The following is a 25478-nucleotide window of genomic DNA, read 5'->3' as shown; positions in this document are numbered from 1 at the left end:
TGAAATACCATTAGAGCCAAGTCTCATAATACTGGGAATATTTCCTAATGATCTCAGGTTTACTAAAAATATTACTTTTAATTGCCAAGAAAATGATTACAGTCTCATGGCTCAGGCCCCAGCCCCCCACTATTGCTCAGTGGAGGAACAAATTACAAGAAGTGTACCATATTGAGCAAATAACTGCGGGTCTAAAAATGAAAATGGACTCATTTAAGGAAGAATGGGCCATGATCCAAAGATACCTCTCAAATTAAACTGTTTTGCTCATTCCTTTTCTTTTTTCTTGTTATAATGCAGGCTGTATTTTCTTTATGTATATGGATAACATGGACACAGTGTATAATTTAATTATAATTTATCTGTTATATCTGTAATTATCTTATGCAATTGTATAAGGTAACTTTCACTGAAAGTTTCTAATGATCAAGTTAATAAAGATAAGTTAAAAAAAATATTGTGCTTATGACTTGCAGACTGAGTGTTTCATTTTTGTGTTGTGCTCACTGGGCCCTCGAAAAGCCAAATAGTGACATAGAAATCTCCGCCCCCTCTGCGCGTTGTTGCAGCATTGACGCATTCATTTTTGTAAATATCAGATACAGCGCAGTGTGTTGGATGAGTAACAGGCTTGTCTGTACAGGGCGGGCCCAAGTGCATCTGAGGGCGTGAAAGTCACCCTAAGGCCCGCCCATGATGCGGGGTTTATTCCTCCGTGCTCCTTTTTATGCCTGTTTATTTTTTGCCACGTAAAATTCTGTTCAGAATTAGTTTGTGTTTTTTCACTAACACACAAAATTAAAGCAGAACAGCAAAATAAATAAATAAATGTTCCTTCTTACTCTGTGTGACATCACTAGCAGCTTTGCTGTTGTGTCCCCGCCTCCTTTTCCCACCCTAGCGGAGGAGGCGGGGACCAGCCCATTTGAATTTGAGTCGTTTCAGGCTAAAGGGGGCGTGTCTTTATGGGCCTCACATTCTCAGTGTGGTTCCTTAGCTTTACTTTTTTTTTTATCATTCAAATTTTTATTAGATTTTGATAATTATCAAACATTAAAACAATATCCTTGAACAGAGAAAAGGTGAGAGAAAAAAAAAGGCAAATTACGGAACAGGCAGTGTCGGTCACAAACTATCAAAAAAAAAAAAAAAGGGTAGAAATTATACTGTAGGGAAGGCAGTCATTGAGCGTAGGACAGGGGTGGCCAAGTTCGGTCCTCGAGAGCCACCTTCCTGACACTCTAAGTTGTTTCCCTGCTCCAACACACCTGAATCCAATGAAAGACTGAGTCTTTCAGTCTCTCAGTCCCTCTGAGCAGGGAGACAACTAAGAGTGTCAGGAAGGTGGCTCTCGAGGACCGAACTTGGCCACCCCTGGTGTAGGACATTTCCCCAACTTTCACATACTTACATTATTTCTTCTATACACATATTCTTTAAAACTTTCCCATTGTTGACGTGCACAGCTTTCAATATTCAAAATTTAAATTTATTTAAGTGTGGCACTACTGGTCTGTCTCCTAGGAGGCACAATCTCAGTGACCTTGGGAGTTTATAGTTCAACCAGTTTCCTAAATAGTCCAAAGTGATTTCCCACAGAGGAAAAACCCTTGGACATTCAAACATTGCATGCATGTATGTGCCACTTTCTCCCTTACATTTCCAGCATAAATCGTCCCCCATTAGCTTCATTTTATACAGTCTTGTTGGAGTATAATAATATCTGTGTATTACTTTGTATTGAATACATTTACTCCTGGCTTCTCTAATGTACTCCTCAGTGTTGGACAGAATCCCTTCCCATGTTTTTCATCCAGTGTACAACTCAAGTCTTTTTCCCATATTTTCTTTAAATAACCACAGCCCTGGTTAGTCTTCCACCGGCATATCTCATACCACTTGGATGCGTTTTGGGATATTGGTGGCAGTTGTAAGTAACGCTTGATTATGTGTATATCTCTATTTACAGAAACATTTTCTTTAATGCAGTGTCTAATCTGTATTTCCAGAAATGACCTCTTCCATCCAGATTAAATTTTTCTCTTAATCTCTCATAAGAGAGAAAATTACCCCCCTCAAACAGGTCATCCAGTATTCTGATACTTTTTCTCAACCACTGGGCCCAAAAAAGTGTCTGTTTTCCTATTTTTATTTTAGTATTGTGCCAAATAGATGCATATGTTTGGGTGTTGTGGGAAATGTTGCATTTCTTATGTACTTCCTGCCAAACCTTTCTGGAGTGTATTAGAATAGGATTCATCATATTATTGTTCTTCTGTTTTATCATTTGGGTAAGGGTTTCAGTGGGTTTAAAAGGCCAGGTAAGCTCTTGCTCAATTAAAATCCAATCCAAATCACAATTTGCTCCACCCCAATATTTTGCAAGTTTCGCCATTTCAAAAGAGATACTGTAATAAAATATGTTTGGTAAGGCCAAGCCCCCTTCCTTCTTTGGTTGATATAGTTTCTCTATGTGAATTCAGGGTTTCCTTCCTCCCCAAAGAAAGCAATTTATCATTTTTTTTTATATCTTAACAATAGCTGTTAAGGGATGCATATAGGTATCATTCCGGTTAGATAATTTATTTTAGGGGCAACAACCATTTTAATTGTATTTATTTTCCCCCAGAGTGTTAAATTCAGCCTGCTCCAGTTGTCCAAATTAACTTTTATTTTATTTAATAGTTTATCAATATTTGCAACAATAATTTCTCCTATATTTGGATTTAGTTCTATCCCTAAATATTGCATACCCTTCAGGACCCATTTGAAGTTAAAGGTGTTTAATAGATTACGGGAGCAGGTCTGGGATACTGGCTTCTGATTTATGCCAGTTAATACAACACCCTGAGACTTTAGATTATATTTTGATAATTTCCAACAGCATTTCTATAGAGCTGGTTGGGTCGTGACACAGTACCAAAATGTCATCAGTGTAAAGAAACAGTTTATGCTCCCTACCTCCTCCAGTAACTCCTCTGACTTTTGATTCCTCTCTTATCATTACAGCTAAAGGTTCAAGAAATATTGTGAACAAGAGTGGGCTAAGACTGCATCCTTGACATGTTGATCTAGATATGTTAAAAAACTGAGACACTATCCCATTAGTAAAAACTGCGGCCCTTGGATTCGAATACAGAATCCTTATCCATCTACAGAAATTAGCACCAAATCCAAATCTTGACAGAGTTTCAAATAGGAAACCCCACTCCACCCTATCAAAGGCTCAGGTTATGAGTTAGTCCTGTTCATCCATAGCAGATGTAATAGTCTCCTCATGTTATCAGTCGACGACCTATTTTTTATAAATCCCACTTGATCTCTATGTATAATTGTTGGTAAAACTTTGTCCAACCTCAGAGCCGATATCTTTGATAGTAGTTTACAATCAACATTAATTAAGCTTATGGGTCTGTATTTGGCTGGGACTGCTGAATCTTTATCTTTTTTTGGTATTAGGGATATAATAGCCTCGTTAAAACTATCCGGAAGTGAACCATATTGAAATGCTTCATGAAAAACCTCTGTAAGCATAGGGCAAAGGAAATCTATATATTCTTATAAAATTCTGCTGGGAAGCCGTCCACACCTGGTGATTTCCTATTTTTCATAGACATAATAGCAGTTCTTACTTCTTTCTTTCTTTCTTTTATTTTAAAACATGTTAAAATCAGCATTTTTTTTCCCCCAAAAGTACATTTATAAATCATGCATGTTTCTAAAAGGAGTAGGATGAAGCTTAAGCTTATCAAGCCCTACCCCTAATTTACATGTAGTCATATGGTATGTGAAAGGACATTTAAATATAATAAGAAAACAGCATTAGTTTGGAAGTAACTTATTCCTTGCTCTAAAAAGTATTTGAGCAGTTCTAAAATTGATCAAATCAGCAAATTTTAGAACTTTTGTCTCCAAGAATAAGCTGTGAGTGTGATCTCTGTAACGTTTGTTATTTACAGCTCGTATCACTTTTTTTTGCAGAATAGTTAATGGTTGAATGTTTATTTTGTATGTGTGACCCCACACTTCAACACAGTAGGTAAGATAGGGCAGAAACAATGAACAGTATAGTATTTGTAAGGCCTGTTTAGCTAATAGGTGCCGAGTTTTTCTCATGACTGCAAGACATTTAGCCAGCTTTGACCGGACGTGTTGTATATGTCCCTTCCAACTAATTTTATTATCCAGAATTACACCTGGAAATTTTATTTCATCAACTAATTCTAATTCTACATCATCAATACTCAACTTTACTTCATTATTATTTTTTTGAATGTTTCCAAATATCATGAACTTAGTTTTCTTCAAATTTACAGCTATTTTATTTATATCACACCATCTCTTTATTTTAATCCACTCTTGTGTGGCTAGCTCAAGTGTCTGTTCTAGATTCTCACCAGATACAAATACGTTTGTATCATCTGCAAATGATACAATTTTCATATTTCTTAAGATATTGTTTATAGCATTTGCATACATTACGAACAAAATCGGTCCCAACACTGAGCCTTGTGGTACGCCACACTTTATTTCTTGCAAATCTGATTTAATTTCATTTAGTTGAACAAATTGCTTTCTATGACTTATATAGCTTCTAATCCATGATGACACTATGCCTCTAACGCCATATTGTTCCATTTTTTTTATAAGTAAATTATGTTTGATGGTGTCAAATGCTTTACTAAAATCCAAGAATACACCTATTGCACATTTCTTTTTATCTAAACCTTCTGTAATTTCCTCTACCAGGTCGAGGAGAGCCAATGATGTGGATCTACCTACCCTAAACCCATACTGACTTTCAGCTAATAAATTATGTTTGTCAATAAAACTATTTAGTCTTTTAACAAATAGTTTTTCCAAGATTTTTGCAAATTGTGAGAGGATGGATACTGGGTGATAATTTGTGAAACAATGTTTATCACCAGCTTTATATAATGGAACCACTTTTGCAATTTTCATTTCCTGTGGGAATATTCCTGTTTGGAAGGATAAATTAAATATATACACCAGTGGGTTAACTATCACTCAAATCACTTTTTAAATAATTTCCATGTCAATATTATTAAAATCTGCAGAGGTTTTTGGTTTGAGCTCATGAACAATTTTCAATATCTCCTCCTCTTCTATTGCATTTAGAAACATTGAACTCTTGTTTATTTCTACATTTTTATTAGCTTCTACTTCTGCCTCATCATCATCTTTAATTTCATTGGCTAAATTAGAGCCCACATTCACAAAAAACTTGTTAAATTCATTAGCAATACATTTGGTATCTGTTATCATTCTGTCCTCATGAATAAAATATTGTGGGTAAGCGAGTGCTTCCCTCCATTTTCTAATGATTGTGTTCAATACTGCCCATAATCCTTTTGTGTTATCCTTATTTTTTTCCAATTTGGTGCTAAAATAATTTTTCCTGCAGCTTCTTAATATACTTGAGTTTATTTTTATATTTTTTGTACCTTTTTTCAGTATCTGTTGTTCTTTCCTTAATAAATTCCTTATATAAAATTTTTTTCTTTTTACAAGCATTTATAAGCCCCTTTGACATCCATACATTTTCTTTTCTATTTGTTTTTATACTTAAACATTTTATTGGGCAATGCTTGTCATACAATATCCTGATTTTTTTAAGAAATGTGCTATATGTGTTGTTAACATTTTTTTTCCTCACACACCTCACTCCAGTTTTGCTCTAATAGATCCTCCTTTAGGTTTGCTATTGATTGTTCTGATCTCATTCTTCTATATGTGTAACATTCGTTTTGCTCTATAATATTCTCACCATCTGTAACTGCAAAAACTGGAAGGTGGTCAGTTATATCACTTACGAGTACGCTGGTCACTGTAGTGTCTTCCAAGTCATTATAAAAAATATTATCTATTAATGTTGAACTGTGCTGTTATCCTAGTAGGTTTTGTGATCGTAGGATAAAATCCAAGACTATATATTGTTTCAACGAAATTCTCTGTATTTTTGTTATGGCCAGGGTTCAAAAGATCTATATTAAAATCCCCACTTATTATTGCTGTTTTATGATTGCCTGAAAACATTTCTTCAGTTATTTGTACAGATGTTTCTATTTTAGACCCAGGGGTCCGATACATACAGCAGAACAACACATTTTTCTTTTTTTGCAGACACACTTCAATGGTAATACTTTCTAACACATCATCAACTGTAAAGGACAATTTCTCAACTAATTTATAGTTTAGTCTCTTATCCACAAACAGGCCAACCCCTCCTCCTTTTTTTGTTGGCTCGATCTATATGTAAACATTCATAACCCATTAAGTGAAAGTCTGTGTGCTTATCTGCCGTTATCCACGTCTCAGAGATCGCGGTTATGTTAAAGCGTCTCTTAAGATGCCCCAAATAATCTCTTATGTGTACAAAGTTCGAACAGAGGCTTCCACTGTTGAAATGGATCAATGATAGCCCACTCTTTTGATTCAGAGTCTTATTAAATTCATCCTCTGTCCAGTATTTACACATATTTGACATTTCATTGAAGAAATTATTTTCAGGATCGATATCTTGCTCATAATCAAATGTATTATGGTCAGTGTATCTGAACGTTTGTAGCATGGAGGAAATCCCACTTCCACCGCATGCGTTTGACATTTTAACTCGTTTCTTCTCCTCACTTGAGTAATCGCAGCTCATTTTGGTGAATTCCTCTGCCCCAATATCAGTACATTTATCCGTATCCATAAAGTTTTCCGTCATAGTGTAGTGTAGTACGTGCACTGAGCGGCTTGATTAGCAGCAGTCTTAGCCCATACACAGCCGGCATATCCATTCAAACAAGGAACAGCATTACCTTATTATTCAGTCCAATGACTTCACATGTACTTATCCAACTCCGACATCTCACGGATGATGAGCACTTTTGCATTCTCAGGCGAGCTGAGAAGTTTCACAAACACTTTACAATCTCTCACCCACGTCGCTTGGATCTTGTTTAGCTTCCTCAGGTAACGCACCTTCCTTGCGATGTCTGCGTTTCTTTTAATCAGATGGTCATTTACGTAGACATTGGTCCCACGAAGTTTTCGTCCTTGTTTCAGCAACATGTTTTTGTGTTTTCTGTTTGTAAAGCGCAATATGATTGACGACTTGTCACTTTGATTTCTGCGTGGAAGGGAGTGGCACCCTTCAATACTATTTTTCTCAATGGTGATTTGCTTACTGTCGAAAAAGTGCAGCACTTGTTGCTCTAGGGAGATTAACTCCGCGTCAGAGGAATCTTCACTCGATGTCCCAGCTGTAACTCTGGCGTAGGATCGGTGCCGTGTCTCCAGCCCGCTAATGATAACATCATTAATGCAGGAGTACTGCTCAAGATCTGCCATTCTGGCCTCCAGCATTTTGATTCTGGTATCCTTTTCTTCACTTTGCTTTTTTAACTCACAAATCTCTCCCATTAAGTTCATAATTGTACTCTGTTGTTTTGCAATTTTTGCAATTTCCTCAAACAAAAAATCTAGAGACTGTTTGATTTCAAACATTTCCAGTGCTCTCTCCTCATCTGTCCCCACACACCTCTTGGCAGCCATATTTTCTGTCTTTTTCCCCTGGAACTTCAGCATCCACTATGGGAATATCCAAACTATTTTTATCCATTTGAGAAACCTGTGGCAGCTTTATCTTTTGGAAAAAAGAGGATATGTTTTCACCATTTGTTGTATTTTGTAGATGTGTATAGCTTCTCGTAGAACTTTTTGCCTGTAGATGATGTGATTAGCTCATCATTTTCTCTCACTAATGGAATAGTGTTATTTGCGTCTTGCTAATAACCGTCCTGTCTTCTCTCCATTTTCATAAAAATTTGTTTTAAGCCTAAATAATGAATATTCTGTCTTTCTATTATATATTTCATGCAATTCAGATTTTAGCCGACAAATTTTCTGAAATGTTCCTCATCATATCGTTCTGCCAAAATTTTTTCTAGGTCAGTTATTTCCTTTTCTAATGATTGTGTTCCTCAGCTTTACTTTGATGGTTGTTGTCATTTTTGAGAGTGGTTCTCTTGCACTGCAGGTCTGGGTGCTGTTCTCCAAAGGCCCGTTCATCTCCATCTTTGCAAGTGACCCTCACATCATCATCAAGGCCATAAACCAGAACCTGAACAGTGTCCTCAGAGACTCCAACATCAACGGACACGACTACATGAGGAACATCGTCCACCTGCCCGTCTTCCTCAACAGCCGCGGACTCTCCAGAGCCAAGAAGATGTGTGCCGTTGTGCCACCCAGCAATGATGTCATCAACGCTGATGGTAACATTAGCGATGAATGGAGTGCTGTGACTGCCGCTGGAACAGGATGTGATGCGTGTCTGTCTGTGTGTCTGCAGGTTGGCACGAGGAGCTGGATAGAAAGTTGTCTCAGCACAGTTTAGGAGAACTGGCCAAGTTTGGCAGCAAGACCACGCTAAGCCGCCGGGTAACTGTGTGCTTCCTGTTTCGGTTCCCATGCGTCTGTTTGACGTCCAAAAAGTGTATCAGCCAGTGCTGATGGAAGGTCATGTGATCTCTGCTCGGCAGGACACCTACCGGCGACGGCAGGTGCACCGCTCCGTCACGCGGCAGATGTCGTTCGACCTGACGAAGCTGATGGTGACGGAGGATTGGTTCAGCGACATCAGCCCGCAGACGATGAGGAGGCTGCTGAACATCGTCTCTGTCACAGGTCCACCACAGAACCCCAAAATAAAATGAAGAAAAAAAGTCATTTTCTTTCATCATACTAAAAGAAAATCAACACGTCCCCTGAAGGATGATTTTAAAGTTCCTGACAAGTTCCTCCTGTTCTTCATGTTTCTTTGGTTCTTTCTGTGCATGCAGGTCGTCTGCTGCGAGCCAATCAAATCAGCTTTAACTGGGACCGCCTGGCGTCCTGGATCAACCTGACAGAACAATGGCCCTACAGGACGTCCTGGCTCATCCTGTACCTGGAGGAGACAGACGGCATTCCTGACCAGGCCACCCTCAAGACCATCTATGAGAGGTCAGAGGTCACACTTAGCATGCAGCTGCTCCAGGTTTGAGGAAAATGTTCAACCTTAACTTGGCTCCTAACTGAGTGACAGCAGGAAAGCCCGCCCTCTTCCCACAGTGTGCAGACTGTTTTCAGTGTTTCCTGTTTTAGAGAGATCGTGTCCTGAAATGTTTTTGTGAAAATAATCTCTTTGATCAGGGATCACATCGTTTGTTTTAGACCATCTGATTTGTCCAACTCCACAGAATTTATTTATGTCCATTCCTTCCAGCGGTGGGGATAGAAGTATTTATTTTTTATTATGGTGGGGGAGGGGCCCACTCAAACAGTGTGTGAAAACTAAATCAATAAAAAAGATCCTAAGTCATAACAAAGCTAATGAACAGTTATTAGAACACAAGCGTGTTGTCCGTGGGGATCCACGGGCTCTAGATTGGGTCGTGTTTATAAAATAGGCAGCTGACATTTTCAAGGGTGGTAATAAATTATGAAAGGTTTCTGTCGTGAGTCCAGAATGTTTAGAACCTTAGACCTCAACAGTTTTTAGAAGAAGAGCACAACCCTTTTATTTCCTGTTAATTATGTAATTGTTTGTTAATTTACTGTCTTAATTGCTGTATCTTGTCTGAGGTCATTGGAGTGTAAACGTAATTGTCCTTTTTTGGGATCAATAAAGTTGTCTGAAGTCTAATATATTTATAAATTGTTTAAGTTCTTGTTATCATATATACACAATTATTATTATTATCATCATCATCATAATAATAATACTAATTATTATTATTTTATTTTACTTCTATTTTATCATTTGATTTTTAAATGGACCACAGTGGAGATAAGTGTTTTCACTTTCTTGTGTCATCTGTGTATTTTTTGATGTATTTACAATTGCATTGTGTACTTACATTGAACTTACTAAATAAAATCACACAATCAAGCTCTTAATAGATAAATGACTTACCGCCCACTGCCGGAATGGCGTGTGTGTCCAGAATGTAGTTAGCTAATGAGACTGTTTACTGTAATTCTCCAAAAATATTAGGTGTATCAACGTTTTGTTTTCACAGCGTTCATCTTTGACCCAAAATACATAAACATACCAAATGGCAAATGTCAGCTCTCCCCAGTTTGTCTGTGACCAAAGTTGCACGAGCAGATGGGATGAGTTCGTCTGTGAAATCACCTGCTAGAGTCGGTGGCTGCAAAGAAAGCCTACCCCTTTTGGCCCTTTCTGGAGTGTCTATGGACACCACTGCTGTAGACCAAGCAGTTCATCTCACACTTCCCTATCCTCGGCTAACTCTCCCCTGACCCAGAGTGGACAGCCCACCCTTTTCCAACAGAGGACCACGGTTTGGGATTTGGAAGTGCTGATCCTCATCCCAGCCTCAGACCTGCAGACTGGAGGTCCGAGTGCAAAGTCAGTGTCATCAAAAATGGCTGTGATTTAAAAACAAAAATAGCTGAATGTTTTTTATTAAATGCTTTGAGATAATTTTATCAAGACTCATGAAAGCTATCAACTTTAACCTAGCAGGGTTGCCATGATAGCACTCAACCTGTTTGAAGCACTTAATTCCATTTTAGTTGCATGTTGACTCCTTAGTGTCTCCTCGCTCAGGCTGCTGTGGGACAGTGAGGTTGACTTCTAGTTGAAAAGACTTTTATCGGAGTGGTTTCTTTTCCTTCACAAACAGTCTTTGGCATCACGTGGTGATCATTTACTACATGACACATGGAGCCACTGATCAACGATTCTAATGTTCCAGGGTGTCGAAGAACATCCCCACCACCAAGGACGTGGAACCACTGCTGGAGATTGATGGAGACATTCGCAGCTTTGAGGTCTTCCTGTCGTCACGGACACCCGTCCTGACAGCCAGAGACATCCGGACCTTCCTGCCCTGCACAGTCAACCTGGACCCCAAACTGAGGGAGATCATCGCAGGTACTGCATATACTACAGAATAATACTGCTGATTAATTAGGGGTGCACGATATATACGATATAACCGTTTCACTGTATAAATTTGGCCGAAGATAGAGATTTCGGCTCCACTGACCAATCGCGGTAATGCTTGTTGATGACATCATCTTTCTCAGTGACTCTAAACGGCTGGAAAAGGCTGCAGTCAGTGCTTTGGTCACAGGCTCCATCTCCACCTCGGTTGACTAAACCTTCTCTTTGTAAGAGTGTAAAATTATAAACTATTTTAACCCTCTGGAGTCGCCTGACTGAATTCGGTCATGTAAAAGTCACGTGACCGAATGAAGCAATTGTCCAGTTAAATTCGTCAGACTCAGTCTCTGTTTCCATGTGTTTTAAAAGTTTTATACAAGTTTATAAATTATGTTAATAGGCCTACTATAACCTGAATGTTTATTTGCGAAATTTATGGTCATATTTGGTGCACGTATTTGCAGAAAGCCGCAGTAAACACTCTCGCATTTCCTCACTGCGCTCTGTCTCACTCAGGAGAGCAGAGGAAAAAAAAAACACGCCTTGTGCTCTATTATTGGTGGAATGCCACGACATAAGCCAATCAGGATCATCAACCCACATGGTGGTGTCTCCAAAAGCAGACAAACTAGCACTGCCTCCTGCTGGACAGAAGCAGGAATGGCGAAATATGCACAAATACATTATCAAGTCAGAAAGGTGCTCAAAATAAATTATATCTGTTTTTGTTTTTTGGTGTTGTTTTTTATTAGTCTTGTTGAAGTAATTTCACAAGGCTCTGTTGGTCTGTCTGTTGGTTTGCATTTTTCATCTGATTGACTTGAAGTTTGGGCAGAACATGTAGACTGCCTGTGTGTATAAGCCTCTGATTTTTGGACTGGTTCCAATAATACGTGTGATGTGTGAGGAGATAAAACATAAAAGTGACAAACAGCCTTTGTGTATGGGAAGCCACGAATGCCACAGATACATCACATTCAGTCATGCAAGTTGAATCCACCTACTGGTAAAAACCAAATAGAGCACAAAGACCTTTCGACAAGACTTGTCAGTGAATCACTGATGTTTTATTTCTTTGTTTATTTTAATCAATTTAGCTTCGCAAAAGGACTATATGACCCATTCAGAAACACTTCCATTATAACTTTTACACTTTACTTTTTATATCTTGATATATACTGTTACCGTGACGGGATTCCATTTATGTAGTGATATAAATTTTATGTCATATCGTCCAGCCCTACTGCTGATTAATACCGCAGGTTAATACGGTTGATTAAAACCGCAGATAATAGGAATGATTAATATTGCAGTTTAATACTTCTGATTAATACTACAGATTAATGCCGCATATTAATCAGTACAAATTAATACTGCATAGTAGTACGACAGATTAATACCACTGATTAATACTACTGATTGATACTGGTGATAATACGTCTGACTAATACTACAGATTAATACTGCTGATAATATGAGTGATTAATACTGCAGATTAATACTGCTGATAATACGGGCGATTAATACTGCTGGTAATATGGGTGATTAATACTGCAGAATAATACTACAGATTAATACCAATGATAATACGAGTGATTAATACTGCTGGTAATATGAGTGATTAATACTGCAGAATAATACTACAGATTAACACTACTGATAATACGAGTGATTAATACTGCTGGTAATATGAGTGATTAATACTGCAGATTAATACTACAGATTAATACTACTGATAATACGAGTGATTAATACTGGTGGTAATATGAGTGATTAATACTGCAGAATAATACCGCAGATTAATACTGCTGGTAATGAGTGATTAATACTGCAGAATGATACTACAGATTAACACCGCTGATAATACGAGTGATTAATACTGCTGATAATATGGGTGATTAATACTGCAGAATAATACTACAGATTAACACTACTGATAATACGAGTGATTAATACTGCTGGTAATATGAGTGATTAATACTGCAGAATAATGCTACAGATTAATACTGCTGGTAATACGAGTGATTAATACTGCTGGTAATATGGGTGATTAATACTGCAGAATAATGCTACAGATCAGTGGTGTCAAAAGTACACACATTTGTTACTTAAGTAGAAGTATAGATACTGCAGTTTAAAAACACTCTGGTAAAAGTTGAAGTATCAACTTGACCTCTTTACTCAAGTAAAAGTGAAAAAGTATGTGCTCCAAAACCTACTTAAAGTATAAAAGTATAAAGTAACCTTTAAAAAAAAAGAAAAAAAAAAAAGGTAGATGCCACTATATGAATTGAAAGCTTAATTTAAAAACTGATTCGTTCTACATGTGGCCCAAGACCCAAAACCCCAAATTACCCCCCAACACCACCTGCATGAAAATGTTTCAATTCTAGAAGCTCTGAAATGCAATTTGGGACTATTCCAGACGATAAACTGCAGTGAGTGCAGCATCCATTTAGTGAGAGAAAAATACAACTTTCCTTATTCAGATTCATTCCAGTAGGATTCTGTTCTTACTAGGATGCAGCAGTTTTCTAGTTTGTCAGATAGTTCTGGAGGAAATAACTGAAGAAATTAACACATTGACAATATGGTTTGACCAAAACAAACTGTTATTAAACTTAAATAAAACAGGGATGAAATGGAGGTGGAAGAGTCACTAGGTGTTCACAGGAAACATTTATTTATTTCTGTATGTATGTATGTTCATTGTTAGTTGCTTTTATATTTTATTTTCTGTTGTGTTTCTATTCAGGTTCTTTTTGTCTCTTTCTCTGAAATTGTATATAATAATTATCATTAGATTATTAATATATAAACAAAAATAAATTTAAGAAATATTACAATTTGAAAACAACCCGAACGTGATGAGAGCTGGAACTGCTTAATGCTAACTTTTAACATTGAAAATGCCATAGACATGCTAACGTCTTAGCGTCGCTCCCATTTTTAAGTTATAAAATACATCTATCAACTGTTTCAGAAGACCATAACAGGTCGGTTTAACATAGAAAAGGTAAATATTACTCACAGAAGTATGCTCTTTAGGGTTTTAGCGGGGGAAAATTAAGCGAAAGAAAGAAAGAATAAACAAAACAATAGGTTGAAGCATTGCTTCAATCTGCGAACCACTGCTTCGACTGGTTCAAAATCCATTCCTTTATCTTCATTGATCCATGTTTCTGATATAGCAATTATGTTAATTTTTTTTTTTAATTGACTTAAATATTCTTTAATGTTGTTAAAGTTTGCATACAGACTTCTGCTGTTGAAATGGATTATTGATAATTTGTTATCCGTTTTAATGATCCGATTAAACTGTTCATCTGTATAATAGCAACAACTGTCATTGATATTTGAGAAGAAATTATTGTCCGGGTCTATATCGTGCTCCAAGTCCAGTACATTGTGGTCTGTGTATTTAAATGTTCTCAGTTCTACTTTTCCATGATCAGTAATCCTTTGAGTTATATCCTTCTTGTCTCCAGATGTAGATGATGTAGTAGATGAATAGGTTCCTCTGGTCTGTGTCATGGTGTTGTGATGTGTTTGTGTCCTCATACCTTATTGGTCGTATTTGTCCAGATCCTTGATGTTCCTGATTACCATAACCTTCGCTTGTTCTGGTGTTCCGTTCAATTTGATAAATGTTTTGCAGTTGGATGTCCATGTCTGTTGAATTTTTCCCTGCTTTTTTAAGAAACGAGCTTTCCTGGCGATGTCTGTGTTTCTTTTGGTCAGATGTTCATTGATGAATACGTTTGTTCCTTTGAGTTTCCGTCCCTGTTTTAACAATGCCATTTTATGTTTTCTGTTGACAAACCTCATTATAACTGCTCGCTTGTCTCCATCCTCTCTCCTGGGCAGGGGGTGGCACGCTTCAATGTTATTACAGTCCATTTGAATACCTTTAGATTGCAGGAAGTCAGCCACCTGTTGTTCCACTGAGCTGGCCTCCTGCTCACTGGCCTCCCCTCTGCTGTCTTCTGACACCGCCCGTGCGTAGGATCGAGGTTTAATATGAATTCCTGTAATAATAACGTCGTTCATCCTTGTGTACTGTTCCAACTCCGCAACACAGTTCTCCAGGTACACCAGACGCCGGTCTTTCTCGGCATTCTGGATCCGGAGAGCCTTCACTTCTTCCACCAGCTCCATAATGGATTTCTGCTGCATTTTAACAACAGAGATTTCCTCAGACAAAAAGTCCAGGGACTTCTTGATATCATCTCCCTCCTCTGCCGTCAGTGCCTTCTTCGGACCCATGGTCAGATAAATCCGCGCTGGCACCTCGGTAAAGCCGCGCCGGTGGATGTGCGCTGGCACCTCGAGCTTCCGGTGGAGCCGCACCGGCGGATGTGCGCTGATGCCTCAGCGCACATCCACCGGCGCTGAAGCCAAGAGTAACGAGGCTGTTTGTTTTAAAAATGTATGGAATAGAAAGTACAGATACTTGTGTGAAAATGTAATAAGTAGAAGTCGGAAGTAGGCAGAAAAATAAGTAATGGAGTAAAGTATAGATACCTAAAAAGTGTACTTAAGTACAGTAACGAAGTATTTGTACTTCGTTACTTGACACCTCTGCTACAGATTAATACTGCTGATAATACGAGTGATTTAATACTGCTGATAATACGAGTGATTTAATACTGCTGGTAATATGAGTGATTAATACTGCAGAATAATGCTACAAATTAATACTGCTGGTAATACGAGTGATTAATACTGCAGAATAATACGAGTGATTAATACTGCTGGTAATATGAGTGATTAATACTGCAGAATAATACGAGTGATTAATACTGCTGGTAATATGAGTGATTAATACTGCTGGTAATACGAGTGATTAATACTGCTGGTAATACAAGTGATTAATACTGCAGAGTAATACGAGTGATTAATACTGCAGAGTAATACTATAGATTAATACCGCTGGTAATACGAGTGATTAATACTGCAGAATAATACTACAGAATAATACTGCTGATAATACGAGTGATTAATACTGCAGAATAATACTACAGATTTATACTGCTGGTAATACGAGTGATTAATACTGCAGAATAATACTACAGATTTATACTGCTGGTAATACGAGTGATTAATACTGCAGAATAATACTACAGATTAATACTGCAGAATAATACTACAGATTAATACTGCTGGTAATACGAGTGATTAATACTGCTGGTAATACGAGTGATTAATACTGCTGGTAATACGAGTGATTAATACTGCAGAATAATACTACAGATTTACACTGCTCCAAAGTGAAGGAGATCCTCATTATCATCATTACATTGCAACAAAAAGTCTACTGGTTCAGGATTCATATTAATGCAGTGTGTACTATGTAGGTACTACAGTTTATTGGGTAACATTCTATGTTTTCTGTTTCAGACATTCGAGCCGCTCGTGAACAGATGAATATGGGCGTGGCTAACTATCCTATGCTGCCGATGCAGGAGGTGCAGCCACGCCCCACCTCCATCTACAGCCAGGTATCGTCAGCGTGCTCACCCTCCGCCTCCTTCAGTGGGCCGTTCAACCCGCCAGGAGGGGGTGTGGTCTCTCCTCAGCCCCACAGCTGCTATTACAGTGGGCTCACTGGACCGCAGCACCCCTTCTACAACAGAGTGAGTTCAGGCTCCACCCACAAACATGACTCTGGCAGTCCACATTGATCGTCTGGGCGGCTGGTAACGCTGTGATGTCATCACCACCTCAACATCTGTTTGATTTCAGTTTCATTATTTATATCTGTGTTATTATTTTTTTCTGTCAGATGAGAGGAACGCAGTCAGTTTTTTTCTCCTTTTTTTCTTTTTAGAAGTTAGGGGATGCTGTTAGCTTGGCTTAGCATCCAGGAAGCAAGAGACGCTGCTAACTTAGCATATAAGAAGCAGGGGAAGCTGTTAGCTAGGTTTAGCATCCAGGAAGCAAGAGACGCTACTAAGCACAAAGACATGAAGCAGGGCCTGCTGCTAGCTTAGGTTAATGTGTGTCCATGAAGACCGAGCTGCTGTGAGGTAGAAAAGACATAAATCTCTCTCTGTCAAGTAGGATTGTTTATTTTTGTTTTCCATCTCCATAAACATTGATTTTTTTGTTTTCCCGCCCTTCCAGCCATATTTCCCCCAACACCTTTACCAGCAGCCACGCCCACTCGTAGCCGCCTCCTACCCATCACACCTTGTTCCACGTCAGCTCGTTAAGAGCGCCTTTCCCCGGGAATTTGATGTTGGACCCGTAAGTACCCAAGACGGAACCGAGGCCAGAATTCATGTCACAGCTGCAACCATCGGTTACCTTCAATATTGATTGTTACCACTGATCAATTAGTTTATAGAATGGGCAAAATAAAGTCCTGTCACAGCAGATTAAAACCATAAGAGACAAAACGGTTCAAAACAAACACCAGTTTAACATGCAAAGACGTCGGAACGTAAGGTTTCCGCTTTAAGACAGTTTAAAGGCTTTCTATTCAAACAGTAACTCTGATGTCAGACTGATCTTTGTCTTCATGGTCTCCAGCTTCATAGTGCTCTTTGGCCTACATTTCTCATTATTCCTGCTTCTGTAGTGTGTTGGGTTTATAGATACAGTAAAGCAGGGGTGCCCAAGTTCGATCCTTGAGATCTACCTTCCTGACACTCTTAAGCTTGGTTCACACAACAGGATTTTAAAATGATCTTTAGGTTTCCACAACCTGAGAGACCACACACGTGGAGATAAAAAAAAAAAAAAAATCATAGATCTGACAGGTTTGGTGGTACAGAGTGTGGTCTTCAGCCACACGGTGAGGACAACACCACCACACACAAACAGGTTTCACACACCAACATTCCCAGGTCAGACAGGAAATCTCACAAAATCTCTTGAGATTAAACGTGACTTCAGAGTAAACAAACGGAGATAGTTTGTGGACTATTTATAACGGAGGAAAAAAAAAGAGAAAAAGAAAAGGCCTTCTTTAAAGGAGTGGAGACAGCGCGACCACCGGACTTTCTGGTAAGTCAGAACAGCTGTTTTGATTTTATTTTACGTCCGTCACCTCGCTTTCTGATTGGCAGCACGTCACATTCAGCAGGCTGCTCGTTTGTGGTTGAATATCCCCGATTTGCGATCAGAGCGCTCCTGACGTCCTTCCGAACAGATTGGAGCTCTCTGAACACACCACACACGGCAGGAATATCTGATAAGATTATCTTTAACATCATCACGATTGTCTGGGCATCCTTAAGATTGTCGGAAGGGGAAGATCGGGTCCGATATCGACCTAATTGTCCTGCCGTGTGAGCCAGGCCTTAGTTGTCTCCCTGTTCCAATACACCTGAATCCAATGAAAGGCTCATTAAAAGCCTGCTAATGAGTGTTTCATTGGATTCAGGTGTATTGGAACAGGGAGACAGCTAAGAGTGTCAGGAAGGTAGATCTCAAGCAACAGGGGATTAAGACCTTGCCCAAGGGCCCTTGGTGATTTTCCAGTCAGGCTGGGATTTGAACCAGGGATCTTCTGGTCTCAAGCCCAATGTCTTAACCACTAGACCATCACCTCCCCTAGCCAAGTCTTCAGGGTCCTGGTGCTTCCTGAGACTTGGACTCCAGTGTCCTAAGGACTGGATGTCTTTGGTCCCAGGTCTCTCTCTGTGTGGAAGTTCTTTGGGTCCTGCTGGAATGACTTTGTGTCAAATGAACGGTTACTTAGTGAGACTCAGACGAGGAGGATCACTGACACTGTGAGGGAACATCAGACACCACGTCTAGTCCATGTGGTGAATTTCTCTTGACGTGAGGTAGGACACAGGTGTCTCAGTGCCGAGGACCCCAGAGACTGGAGAAGGTCACGGGCATGCCCACATTTCCACCTCGGCCACGAGCACGCCCACATTTCCACCTCGGCCACGGGCACGCCCACATTTCACCTGGTTGCACCAGTTAGTTATTTTTGAAAAATGGCATTGGACTGCTTCTCTGCCCGGGTGGTTGCCATCCAGGATGTGGAGAGGTTCCGTAGTGTGATGTGCATGTTCCCAGGGCTTCAGTTTCAGTGATGCTCAATTTCGAAAGTAAAATTTAGAGTGGAACAGTGAAAGTCATGGTGCCATGTGTGTTACTTGTCTGTCTGTGTGTCTGCAGTATAAGCTCTCATCTTTTAAAAAAAAACAGGTACTGACTCTTCCTCTCTCTTTGTTCTGCCGCCTGACTCATTACTCCCCTCTGCAGTGTTCTGGCAACTACAGCTCCCAGCATGCACCTTGCTTATCTTAAAGGGCCAGTCACACTATCGTTTTCATTACGTCCGCCAAGTGTGTTTATTTATTTACTTGTCTGTCTGTCAGCAGGATTACATCACAATTACTGCACAGATTTTGATGAAATTTTCATCACAGATAGATATTTGGCCGTGGACGACTCCATTAAAGTTTGGAGGTGATCTGGATCCCGATTGGCAGACGTCAGAAATCTCAGATTGCTCTCGTTTTCAGTATGAATTCAGTAAGATTTGCATCAGTCTGACCAAGAAAGATTCACTGCAGTATTTTTGCAAATAACTGAAGTTGATCTTTATTGAGGTGAATTTGTGTTGATGCTGTCATGTGAGTCAGACGTCGCCTCCATAATATTCACGTTTGACGTTCGTGACACAAACTCCCAAAGATTCTCCAACGATTCTGTCAGACTTTTCTGTTTTTAAAAAGCTTTAAACTCACAGTTGAAACAGTGAGTCATCAAGCAGCGATGCTGTTTTAACTGTTGTAATGCGTCCAAAAACAAGCTGTTTGCCAGCATCCTTTAAATTTGGGCTGCGACTGTCCATTAAATGTGATGGTGATGAGCTCTAAACCCGTTGCAGCAAATCACAATTTTGCTATGAAACTCCGCCCATTTTACCATGTAGCCAATCTGTAGTGTGCCCCGCCCACTTTAAACAGCTTCTATCTGCACAGAGGTTAGCGCAGCCTGCTAGCTTTCAGTCCAGACCTTTGACCTTGAACCCCTTCCTCCTTCCCCTCTTTAAGTCGTCTTGTTTGTTTGTTCTCCTGTGAATTTAATCATGTGTTTTTGATCAGGGCTCCGCCTCTGTGGTGTCAGCGGCTCCACCTGTCCTCCTCAGCTCCATGACCACAGAGGCCGTGTGCGAGCGCGTGCAGCACATTGATGGCATTGACCAGAGTATGCTGGCACAGTACGCCGCCACCATCAGGATGGTCAGTGACACTGCAACACAGCGAGCTCACCCCGCAGCTCAAATCAAACTGAACCGCTTCTTCTCTGTCTGCAGGCCAACGTCAACGGCCGCGTGCTGTCGCAGTGCAACATCGACGAGCTGAAGAAAGAGATGAACATGAACTTTGGAGACTGGCAGCTCTTCAGAGCCACAGTCAGTTAGCCTGCCAACAACGTCCCGTTTCTGCACACATCCTCATCCATGTTGGCACAGGAACTAGTAGATGTTAGACAGTCGCTAATGCCCCGTTTCTGCAAATCATCCAAATACATGCTAATATGCTAAGTGTATTAGCATGCAAACTTTAGCTGTGAGACCTACAATAGTTTGCACTTTAGCATGTGCTAAGACGCCGGTAACAGTAACATGCTAGCGCATTTAGCTTTAATGTGTCATCGTTTAAAAGGAAGCTTTACTTTGTGTTACTAATATACAGCAGTACTTTATTGTAATTTTTATGAATGGAAAATATTGACCTCTCACCTCTCATATGAGAGTTTGATGCATCTGACTGTATATATGACTCGATTTGCACGTAGTATTTAAATTTATTATTAATTTATATATAGTGCAATTCACAACGAGGTCGCCTCAAGGCGCTTCACACAACACAACTTGAAGAACAGAACAAACTGAAGTAAAAGATTAAAAAGCACAATAAAAGAATAAAAACATAAAAATAATAAAAACACACAATAACATAAAATACTAACAATAAAACAGGGAAAAAAGATGGGTCTTCAGTCTAGACTTAAAAATCTCCACAGAGTCCGACTGCCGTATCTGCACAGGGAGATCATTCCACAGAGCCGGGGCATGATAAGAAAAGTCTCTGTGACCCACAGACTTTTTATTCACCCTAGGAACACACAGCAGCCCAGCACCCTGTGAACGCAAGGCCCAAGCCGGCACATAGGGCTTAACCAAGTCACCTAGGTAGGGAGGTGCCAGCCCGTGAACAATTTTGTAGGCCAGTAATGGAACCTTAAAATCTGATCACAGAGAGACAGGAAGCCAATGAAGGGATGCCAGAGTGGGTGTAATGTGGTCAAACCTTCTGCTTCCTGTCAAAAGTCTGGCAGCAGCATTTTGATCCAGTTAGAGACCCCTAATGCTGGACTGCGGTAAACCAGAAAATGGAGCATTGCAGTAGTAGTAGTCCTCGTAATGTCTCTAATGTGGAGGTCAAAGGGCAGCGTTGGATCAAAATTTACCCCAAGGTTCCTCACTTTGTCATTGTGATGTAGGACACACAAGCCAAGGCTAAGTGTTAGCTGGTCAAATTGATGCTGATGTCTCACTGGACCAAGAACCATCATTTCAGTCTTATCAAAGTTTAAAAGTAGGAAGTTTCTAGACATCCAACTTCTCACCAGAGGCATCGGACTGGGGGTAAAGGGTACTATGTACCCAGGGCCCAGAGCATGGGGGGGGGGGGGGGGGCGGGGGGGGGGGGCCCACAAAAAACTGGCATTAAATACATTTTTGTGTTGCATGTTATTAATGTCCATACAATTCATGTTGTAAAAGAATATAATTAGAATGAATGTATAAATGTTGCGAAACATAATTCTGCTCTAACAATAATATTGAAAGATCTCTGAGGGCCCTTCACCCCTGCACAGTTCTACAATGGTTTAGTCCAGGCTCACAGGCGGCACCCCCCCCACACACACACACCCCAAACGGACAGAAAGAGGAGGTGTTTAGTAGTGCTGAAACAACTAATCAATTTAATCGATTATTAAAATAGTTGTCAACTAATTTAGTCATCAATTACTTGTTAAATAGCTTTGTTTTACTGCAAATGTTTTGTTTCTTAGCAGGGGTGGTGGCCAAGTGGTTAATGCACTTGGTTTCGGCACATTTGTGTGTTTTTTTTCATAAAAATATCTTCTTAAATATAACATATTACACTTTTGTCAGGCCTTTAAAATACTTTTGTGGACTCTTGCTGTAATATGTTGTCAGTGGTTGAGATAGTTGCTGTCGGCATCTAAACCTGATGGAAATCTCTCTGTGGTGTGTCGGTGATGTATGTATGTGCAAAATAAAACTAAACACTACTCCAGGTATGTTTTTGACCAGAATATAGCATAACTTTGTTACGAGCTCAAAGGTTGATGTTGTGTGATAAAGGCCTTTTAATAATAACTCACTTAAAGAAATAATGGCAAAACTCACATGTAAGTAAAAAAAACAAAACAAAACAATTAATCAAAAAATAATCGACCGATGAACTGATTAGTAAAATAATCGTTAGTTGCAGCCCTAGTGTTTAGGCTGAAATAAAATATGTTTTTCCTGAAATAAAATCTAAGAACGGATTTCAAAAAAGAAGAGAAAAAAGGACAGGGAAAGAAAACTAAATGAGGGAAAGCAGCTGCTAACCAAATTCTTTGAAAAGACAGGTGAGCTTGAAAGCTAGCTATACTGAGTTGCACCATTTTCTAGAAAAATGGTGCAATTTGGTCCCCCAGACCCCCCAACGCAGTATTGGTCCCCCAGCTTTAAAAAGGGTTCTGACTCCCAGGTGTGATCTGGTATACATGATTTAGACCTGGTTTGACTACACATTAGAAATTTGGTGTTTGCATTAATAAAAAAGAACATAACAGTGGTGGGGGGGGTCTTCAGTATGGCTAGTACCTAGGGCCCAGAATTTGGTGCTACGCCCCTGCTTCTCACTGATGCAAGGTAATCTTCTAAGGATTTTATGTGGATGAGATTACCAGCAGTTATCGGCATGTATAACTGAGTGTCATCAGCATAGCAATGAAAGTCAATTTAATGTTGTTTTTGTTCTTCTGGTTAGATGTCGGTTGCATTTCTTTGAACGTGTTCCAGCAACATCACCGTGAAGTTGAATCTAATCTATGAATAAGCTCTGCCCCCTCGTCCTAGGTTCTGGACATGCGCCTTGTGGAGAGCCAGGTGCTGCGTGAGGAAGCTGCCAGTGAGCAAGGCAGTGTGGTGGGTCCTCCCAGCGAGGCAGGAAAACGTGCCATGGCTCCGCCTCACGTTGGTGCCACCAACGCCGATGCGTCACCGATGTACAGCTTCAACCTGAGCTTCGAGGAGCTGAGCACTTTGGGCCTGGACGAGGCGCAGCGCCATGGGAACCTGCAGTGGACGGTGAGCACCGCCCTAAGAAAGTCAATGTGCACATAGATGAGTGAAGGGAGCCACCAAGCCGCGGTGACCAGTTTGAGTGGCTATGATTGGACAGACATTTGCATGTTGCTGCAGCAGTCGATGCAGAAAGAAACAGGTGAAGCAGATGTTCCTGTTTTCAGTTTGAAAGTGAAACTTTGTTTTAAAAATGAATCCAGTATCATAAAAGAGAGCGTTTTCTTGGTGCTGCTGTATGGGCGTGGCTTCTGGCTGTCACATGTTGAAGCTATTTTCTGTTTTATCCACAGGGTGGCGCTCACCGCACAGCGAGTATGACCAGTCTGAACTCGCAGGAGTCATCTAACGACATCTCTAAGTTAACCGACAAGCAGCAGGCCGAGTACCGGAATGCCTACCAGGAGTACATCGCACAGATGGCCCAGCTGGAGATGGGCGGTGGCGCTGGAGAGAAACCCATCCAGCCTCACCCCGGTCAGTTCATGACGTCATCATCCGACGACAAACGCAAAGAAGGCAGTGAGCAAGACTCACGGAAATCCTTTACAAAGAGGAACAGCACCAAACCGGTGGCAGAAAACACCGACCTCACAGCAAATGCCGATGGCTTGGATCCCATCACTGAGGAGGACGAGAAGGGTGACCACAGCTCGTCCAAGTCTCTGCTGACCCGTAAGACCTCTGCAGAAAGGGGCGGGCTGTTCCAGGGTGCCACTGAGCTGAAACTGAAGGCCGGCACCAGGCTTCATTACCAGAAACTGACGAGCGACGACGAGGAGTCGGAGGAGTCGGATAACGCCTCGCTGCTCAGAGATGGAAAGAAGCCGGTGGATCCCAAACCGCCAGGCGGCTCGTTGGCCCTGAAGGGGAAGGACTACCTGTCTGACGCCATGCTGGACAAGAAGGACTCGTCCGACTCGGGGGTGCGGTCCAACGAGAGCTCACCCAACCACTCGCTGCAGGACGAAGAGGCTGACCTGTCGCAGCTGGACGAGGAGAGCCAGGCGAGGAAGAGGGGCCTTCCCAGCAGCCTCAGCGGCCTCCAAGACGCCGCCGTGGCCCGCATGTCCATCTGCTCTGAGGACCAGTGCAGCCTGCTGGCCAGCAGCCCTGAGGACAGCTGGCCCTCGTCCCGCACCTTCAACCTGAACCGCACTCCGAGCAACATCACGCTCAACAACAACACCAACACCCAACAAAGCAACCGCCAGCGGCAGCCGGGACACGGCCCCGCCTCCACTGCAAACCACGCCTCCTCCACTGCCCCCGACATCATCGTTCCCCAGAGCGTCACTGGCACCACCTCCAGGCCAGGACCCAACAACGAGAACGTCCGTGTGGTTCACCTGAAGCGGGGGCTGAAGCCTGGAGACCCGCCGGAGATCTGCACCGTGTCATCTGACACTGTGACCTTCGGGGAGGAACGCGAGAGCATCCTGTGACCTCTTTATGGACAGAGCACTGAACGTCCACCAGGAGGCACTCTTCTTCCAGTGTTTTATAGCGCATGATGTGGAAGCGGCGCCTCCTGCTGGATGCATCATTTAGTTGTTTGTGTCGTATTTATGATGTGAAATCGTGATAATAACAAAACTGTTTTTTCGGTTTCTCCCCTCTGGGAACAAAAGCATTTAGTCACTTTTTTGCTCAGCAGGGCGGAGCCAAACAAAAACCAGCGGCATGATGTTCTGAATTTGAGACCTGATGAGATGACTGATCAATATGGTTCATCGAAGTTTAGCCAAGAATCACAATTTCAGATTTAATAGATTAAAGACTTTCTTTTTCCGTTAATTGATTAACTGATTGCTTGATTCATTCATTCATAGGAAGTGTTTGGAGGCATGGCAAAAATGAGCTGCTGTCAATCAAACACAAGTCATTTTGTCCCGCCCACATCCAAATAGTAACAGGAAGAGGAAACAGGAAGTGCTAGTGTATGTTTGTTTTGCTGCTTAAAACAGATTATTAGTTTTCACATAAAGATGTTTAATTGTGGTATTTTTGTGAAACTTGAGATACACTTGAAATGAAGCAACAAATCGGTTTGTTGCAGCAGCAAAATGCTTCAAATGTTTGTAAGTCAACTCGAGTGTTATCACACTGAAACATGACCTTCAAAACATTGCACAGATTTGAAATTGAAGT

General features: G+C 40.7%; 1 protein-coding gene across 6 annotated transcripts in view; it reads left to right on the top strand.

The window, feature by feature from the left end:
• Positions 1 to 25262, top strand: part of kidins220b (kinase D-interacting substrate 220b) — a 72207-nt gene extending 46945 nt beyond the window's left edge. For 2 of the 6 annotated variants that reach the window (XM_034161728.1, XM_034161731.1), the window contains 12 exons: positions 8048 to 8285; positions 8363 to 8451; positions 8553 to 8697; positions 8853 to 9015; positions 10776 to 10954; positions 16367 to 16602; positions 17093 to 17215; positions 19106 to 19135; positions 20041 to 20178; positions 20253 to 20351; positions 23103 to 23333; positions 23621 to 25262. In XM_034161728.1, coding sequence (XP_034017619.1) covers positions 8048 to 8285; positions 8363 to 8451; positions 8553 to 8697; positions 8853 to 9015; positions 10776 to 10954; positions 16367 to 16602; positions 17093 to 17215; positions 19106 to 19135; positions 20041 to 20178; positions 20253 to 20351; positions 23103 to 23333; positions 23621 to 24772 — 2823 coding nt within the window. In that variant the 3' untranslated portion in view covers positions 24773 to 25262. The remainder of the gene's footprint in view (positions 1 to 8047; positions 8286 to 8362; positions 8452 to 8552; positions 8698 to 8852; positions 9016 to 10775; positions 10955 to 16366; positions 16603 to 17092; positions 17216 to 19105; positions 19136 to 20040; positions 20179 to 20252; positions 20352 to 23102; positions 23334 to 23620) is intronic. The other 4 variants (XR_004558377.1, XM_034161730.1, XM_034161729.1 and 1 more) reach the window with 4 other exon arrangements.
• Positions 25263 to 25478: the final 216 nt, after the last annotated feature.

Source organism: Thalassophryne amazonica, chromosome 21 (assembly GCF_902500255.1).
Source record: "Thalassophryne amazonica chromosome 21, fThaAma1.1, whole genome shotgun sequence".
Classification (NCBI taxonomy): domain Eukaryota; kingdom Metazoa; phylum Chordata; class Actinopteri; order Batrachoidiformes; family Batrachoididae; genus Thalassophryne; species Thalassophryne amazonica.
Note: the sequence above shows the minus strand (reverse complement) of the source record. Positions and strands in the feature narration are given on the sequence as shown.